The 6,665-nt window shown below is 58.0% G+C and overlaps 1 protein-coding gene across 1 annotated transcript; it reads right to left on the bottom strand.

Moving 5' to 3' along the window:
• Window positions 1-458: 458 nt before the first annotated feature.
• IL4 (interleukin 4) lies at window positions 459-3,076 on the bottom strand. The gene is made up of 4 exons (XM_026045620.1): window positions 2,942-3,076; window positions 2,664-2,729; window positions 933-1,046; window positions 459-560 (listed from the first exon to the last, which is right to left on the bottom strand). Exons 1-4 carry the CDS (start codon window positions 3,074-3,076, stop codon window positions 459-461), a joined length of 417 nt encoding a protein of 138 aa, XP_025901405.1.
• Window positions 3,077-6,665: the final 3,589 nt, after the last annotated feature.

Genomic DNA, 6,665 nt, shown 5'->3' with positions numbered 1-6,665 from the left:
CAGTTCTGGGACTTTCCAAACCCCCCTCCCACGCTATGCCAAAATAAGTTGCAAACTGGTAGATACCTCAATACCTGTAAGGCTGCAGGCACCTATTGCTGGAGATGGGCTTCAACCACAACCCGGCTGGGCTGGAGGTGTCCTCAAGCAGGCAGCTTTGCTCCCTGCTGCTCTTAGCCTTCTTTTGTTGCTGGAGCCCCTTTGCTCCTGGTCTGTAAAAGGGTGTGAGGGCCTCCCTAAACCCAGGGCTCGTGTCGAAAGTGGCATCTCCCTCCCTTGYTCTCCTGGGAGCTCCGTGTGCCGCCTTGGTGCCCAAAGAGCCTCCCGTGTTCTACACATCTGGCCGAGAAACGCGCACTGTTAGCAAACTTAGTCCAAAAATACATTTATTTAAAAATAGATATAAATAATCTCTGAAAATACAGTGTCATTACAATAGGAAACAAGTTGCTTTCACTTCAGAATTGACTCTTCTTTGCTAGTTGTTTGTGGAATCTGTTCAGGTCCTGTAGGAAATGTTTCAGGGAGGTAGTGTTGCCTGCTGCCACGGGACAGGGTACCTGCTAGAGGAGAAGAAAGACATGAAGATAATRTTTTTAATAATAATTTTGCTGGGGGAGTTGAGTTACAAGTAGGGTCTTATCTGCAAGGTCGAGACCCGTGCGGAGCCGCGGCAAAGAGGACGGAGCAGCGCAGAGTGCTGAAGGGCTGAGTAATCYGCCGACAAGGCGGGGTGCTCAGAGCGGGGTTGCTGAAAAGTAGCAGAGCCCAAGCAAGGAGCAAAGCGCCCGCCTAAGCTCTTTTGGTGTGAAACCACCACGAAAGTGAAAAAGGTGSTGAAGGGAGAAGCTGGAGGCGTGGGGAGGTGTGAGGCGCGGGCCCTCCTGGCTCCCGCTGCCGYGGGGCTGCCGTGGGGCTAGCRGAGCCTCTACCTGGGGGGCTGCGCTCGCCTGTCGCACGAGCTGCTGCAGGTTGAGCGAGATGCCCTGCAGCTGCCGGTGGCAGCTCTGGCCCTCCCCGGCGACCGTCGCCGCTTTGCACAGGAGCTCGGCTTCTTTCTGGAAGAGGGAAAACGGGGACTTTTTTRGAGCCTCCCCAAGAACTAAGACCATCTGTCCATGTAGCATAAACAGCTTCACTAGCAGTAGATGAAAACAGCACAAAACATTCCCTTTCCTTCTGAAGGGTGGGAAAAGGGTTCAAAACCCCTGAGGCTGAACCTTCCTGAGGGTGTGTGTGCACGTGCAGGGGCTGCTGCCGGCCGGGCTGGCCTGGAGCCAGGAGCGAGGCTGCGGGCAGAGCCTGGCCTAGCAGAGCTGCCTTTCCCTGCAGGGCTCGGACTGCCCCTGCCTTTTGCCAAGACCCAGCTCCGCGCAGGGAGTCCTGTCCCCATGCAGCCTCGCATCCCCAGGGCCAGCGCCAAGGGCTGCCTCGCTCCATATATAAAAACACTAAATTAAATCCATCGAAAGGGTTCCTTCCTTGAGGGGCCCATGCCTGTGCTATGTCTAAGATGAGGTAACAGGGGCCCGGTACTTACGGGGTTGAGGGACAGGGTGCGCGGCGCCGCGTGCGGGGCCCCCGGCTCTGCGTCCGCCTGCGGAGGAGAGGAGCAGAGGGGCTGTGGGTGAGGTGCCCGCGGGCACCCGAGCCCTCCGCGTCGCCTCCAGGGGAAGGGTGGATTTACACCGCCCAGAGGTACAGGGCACCTTGTGCCACCTCTGTTGGAGATGACGGGCTGAGCGGAGCCAGGGCAGGCAGAACTGAGGGGAAAAGCCTCATTCCTGCAAGGGGAATGTCCGCTCTCTGCCTGCCCCGCTCCCTGCGGCCGGAGCCTGCAGGCACCTTGTCCCATCCCATCTTGTCCCATCCCATCTTGTCCCATCCCATCTTGTCCCATCCCATCTTGTCCCATCCCATCTTGTCCCATCCCATCTTGTCCCATCCCATCCCGTCTTCTTCCATCCCCGGAGCTGCGAATGGGGATGTCTTGTTCCATCCCCGGAGCCTTCCCCGCTGCGCCCTGTGGCAGGAGGCAGCGGCGCGGGCCGGGCCTCCACGCGCCCGGAGGCTGCAGCCTCGGCTTTCTGTGAAAACAGGAACTGCAGCGCGGGGCGCCCGGCTTAGGCAGCACTTTTCGGTGCACAAGCGGGCTGCGCTATCTGCTATTAGATCGGCGAGCTCGAGAGCCTTCCTCCCGATAAGCGGGACTCAAGAGGGACAGTGCGCTGCGCTCGAGATGCACCGATAGGCGCTGCTGGGTGCGACACACGGCTCCGTGCCAGGCCCGGGAAGCGTTTCCTCTCTTCCTTTTTGAAAAAGCTTTAAAAAGGAAAAGAGAAACCCCCTGCTACAAGGAGCGCCGGTTGCTGCCCCTGAGCCGGGTTGAAGCTGCTGCCTGCGTCTGYAGCAGCCGCTTTGGGCCCGGGAATGCGCTCGCTGGCCTGGCAGCTCCTCTCGAGCAAAGCAGTGAACAGCAGTCCTTGCCATCAGCCTTTGGCAATTTGTGGTGGTTTTTTGGTTTGTTTTAATCCAGTTCCCCAGCAGAAGGGAGAAACCCAGTGTCTGTTTTGCCACCGTGTTACCCCTGCCTTCCCTTGCCCCACGCGCCTCCTCTCCCGGCTGCCTCCAGTGCCCACTTGCTCTGTCTGGAGAGCGACAACTGCATTTCGCTTTCTTACCTTGTGCTCTGCAAAGATATTTGTCACGTTCATCTCSTCACAGGAAACCTTCACCGGGGGACAGAACAGGGCAGAAGTGAGACTAGAGATATTGGTAACCATGCAGATGCTCCCCGAGATGCAGCGGGCTCCCCGGCGCCTCCTGCAGCCGCCCGGTGCCCAGGTGAGCAGCTGGCGCGGCCCTTTTTTGACTCAGCATCCCCTCTGCAGAGCCCAGCCGAGCCGCCCGTCCCGCCCCGAGCGGCGCAACTCACACGTACCTTGGTATTCATGATGTTTTGCAGCAGCCTGATGTTCTCGTTCAGGAAGTTTGTGCTCGGCGGGAGCGCGGCCTCGTGGCTGCGGCAGGCGAGCAGGCAGCACACGGCGAGCAGCCCCGCGAGCTTGGTGCACATGGCCTGGCTGTGCTGGCTGCGCCTCGCCAATTCTGGATTTGGGGGTGAGCTGCACCTGTGTGTGCCTTTCTGGAAGGGCATCTCTATTTATGGCTGCAAAATTGCTGAACCCACGGGAAAAACTTATTGTTCCTTTATCTGCACTTTCCAAACTTGTTGCTATCCAATTTTTTTGGTAAAAGTTGAGATTCTCTTCTGATCTTGCATTACGTTTCAACGTAGGAAATTTCCACCCTTCAGATAACACTGGTACGAGTCAGGTCACGTACGAAGAAAAAATATGTGAAGTGCCCCGTGTGTCCTCCCCGTTTCTGTGCATCCCAGGCCTTGCTCTGGAGGGTGAGGTTAAGGGCACCGAGTCCCAGCTGGGACCCTGGAGGTGACGACACTTTAGCCAAGGCGCTTCCCCTTGTCCCCAAGTGCCCCGCGCGYGTTTCTGTCGTGTTCGGTGTCATTTGATTATCTCCCAATCATGCAAAGCGCCGTTCATCTGCATATGTTTTGTGCCGGCAGCGCTACCTTGCCCTGCGCGGGGAGGGCTGGAGAGCGGCGGCGCGATGCCCGGCCCGGGGCCCTGCCCTGCAGCACCAGCGGGATGTCGCCCTCCCGCCCGGGCCATCGAGGAGCTCCAGAGTCCCTTCCAACCCCAACCCTTCTGTGAGATGGATTTGAGATGGATTTATGGAAACGAGGTGCCCTTCTGGCTCTATGGGCTCCCCAAAAAGCTGTAAAACTGCTCTGGTGAGTCCTGCAGGGCCCCGGTGAGGGCTCTGTGCTGAGCGGCGTTCCTCGTGTGCAGCCTGGCTGTGTCTGAGGCTCTCACCGTGCAACGGGGCCGGGCGACTCCACGTWGCACCAGCCGCATCCCGAGGAGCCGGAGGCCCCGTTCTTCCCGGCCCGTCCGAGGAGGCGGCCTGGCGAGAGGAGCTCCGGCAGCCGGAGATGCCTCAGGAAACAACACCGAGAAATTAGCTGAGCTGGGAAAGTCTGGAGTTTTGTAATAACTAATAGGTATTTTTCTAACTCAAATAGCAACTTGCAATCAGATGCTTGATAAGAACGCGCGAGTGCTCTATTAATTCAGGAGCAGCCAGACTGAGRGTAGCTTTTTTTTCTGAGATGCCCCAGATGAAGTTGGTGCCACTGAGTCAGAAAGACCCCGGTGAGGGATTTGCCACCAGAATGCCGCGGCGTTTCCTCCTTGCACCTTTCTTGATGGAAAGTAGATAAGCGCGGGCTCGGCTCGGCGGGAGAGCCCTGCGGTGTCAGGGCTGCTGCTCGTCACCGGCGCGGGGACGGGGACGGACCCGTGTGCAGGGACGGCCCACGCTGCGACTGGGAGGCACAGGGAAGGGCAGGGATGTGTGGGGGTGCACAGGGATATATGGGGATACATAGGGACGTGCAGGGGTGTGCAGGGATATAGAAGGATGTGCGAGGATGTGCGGGGATACACAGCAGTGCTCAGGGATACCCAGGGATGTGTGGAGGTGCSCAGAGGTGTGTGGAGATACACAGGGGTGTGCAGAGATGTACAAGGASACACAGGGATGTGTAGGAGTGCACAGAGGTGTGCAGGGATACACAGGGATGTGCAGGGATACACAAGGATGTCTGAGTATATGTAGGGACACTCAGGAGAACACAGGGATGTACAGGGATATGCAGAGATGTGCAGTGATACGCAGAGATACACAGGGMTGTGTGAGGATGCGCAGGGATATGTGAGGATGCGCAGGGATGCACAGGGATGCTGCAAGCCTGGAGCGGGCAGGAGCCGCTGCCTCCCCTTGCCTGCACTTGCAGGTGGGCCCTCATGGTCTGTGCCTGTTAACGAACTAATTATTTGCTCCCRCGGGAAGCGGTGCTGTCCGTGCCCGGCCGCGTGGCCGCTCCGCAGCCTCCCCTCCTGCCCGGGGACTGCCCTGCTCCCCCGGCTCTGCTGATTCACAGCGCAGCACGTGGTGCTCTCGGTGACGMCGGGACACGTCAGCAGCCGCTAGATTCCCTCTCTTGTAGGCTGTTTCTCCTCCACATCTCCCCTCCTCCGTGCGGCCGAGCTCCCTCCCGGCGGTTTTGTTTTGTTGCTGGGCTAAATCGCTGGGTTTTGGGTTCCTGTGTGAGCGCCGCAGCGGCACCGCGTGGCCCCTGCTCCTGCAGGGCAAGCAGGGCGCTCTGCCGGGCCGGGGGAGGGATAATGCGGTGAACGGGAGCATCCCACGTCTGCAAAATAGCCTGAATAAAGCCAGGCTGCCAGCCCGGCTCAGTGCTGCACCCGGTGGAGCCGCACGCTGAGCCCCTTGGAGCCTCCGCGCTCCAAGTCGTGCTCCGAGCCGGGCTCGTCCCCACGACCAGGAGCGCCCAGGGCGCCCGGCTCTTCTCTCCCGACAGCGCTGCCTGATTCCCGGAGCAGGGGCCCTTCCGTGAGCAGCGGCCCAGTAGAGCCAGGCWGGCAGCTCTGCCCCGGCCCGTGTGTCCCCGGAGCCCGCGGCRCCTCCCGCCGCTCCGGCGGCTCCCACTGCTCCAGTGCCCATCGCGTCCTCTGGTCCCGGCTCCTGCCTTGGGCCAGGCTGCCCCACTGGCTGCTCCCTGCAGGACCCCGCTGCCCAAACCCATCCCAGCCCTGCTCCGCTCGCCCAAACCCATCCGAGCCCTGCTCCGCTCGCCCCGTCCCCGCTGCCCAAACCCATCCCRGCCCCGYTCCGCTCGCCCCGTCCCAGCCCGGCTCCAGCTCCCCCATCCCTGCGCTCCTTCCCAGCCCCAAATCCCCTCCCCTCCTTAGGAAGCGCCACATCATGGGTAGACCTGCTGGCTTCCCCCAGGGGCTCCACACAGGCTGGACCCTTATGGGGCTGGTTGGTCCCGTGTGTCCCCTTGAAACCAGCCTTGGAGGGGACATTTGCTCTATATTGCACCAAGCACCAGCCCTTCTCTCCTTCGCCTTGTCTCAGACCACATAAGTTGGACTTTGACAGCCTGAATTAGCTCCTCGGTCTCTAAGAAAAAGGTAAGAAACAGCAAAACCCATCGACACAGAGACCTTGTCATTTGTAGTTTATTGCTTAACCCGGAGACAGTTGAATATCAGTGCAAAGTTGAAATGAAAAAATATTAAGATATCCAAAATACATGATCCTTTGAATATATTAAAACTCTGTTGTAATACAAATATTTAAATATATGGAAGAATAATAAATTAGGAGTCAGCACACGCTTATTTGTTACCTTGGAAAGGCAATTAGGTAATGACCTTCCCTGGGAACAAGTTAACACTTTTAAATATGGACTACACTACACAGAATAACCCTCATATAAGTTAAAAAAAACGAGACTTATATTCCGAATACAGGCTTTGTCTTTTCCCTAAATCCCAACTGGAGAAAAGCATCTGCTCCCCTGCTTCTTCAGGTGGGACTTTTTGGTCTTGAATCTTTAGGTTACGCCGTATAAAAATAAGTTATTTAAATAAGATACAATAATAAATAACCTCCAGCATTAGGACGCTGCGGAGCAGCTGTTAGAAAGGTTCCCAGCCCCGATCTTCACTATTAATAATTTAAAGGGTGGCCAGCGGTAGAGGGGAGGAGCA

The sequence above is a fragment of the Nothoprocta perdicaria genome, unplaced genomic scaffold (assembly GCF_003342845.1).
Source record: "Nothoprocta perdicaria isolate Ctin4 unplaced genomic scaffold, notPer1 scaffold_107, whole genome shotgun sequence".
NCBI classification, from domain to species: Eukaryota; Metazoa; Chordata; class Aves; order Tinamiformes; family Tinamidae; genus Nothoprocta; species Nothoprocta perdicaria.
The sequence above is the reverse complement of the archived record's forward strand: the minus strand, read 5'-3'. Positions and strand labels throughout refer to the sequence as shown.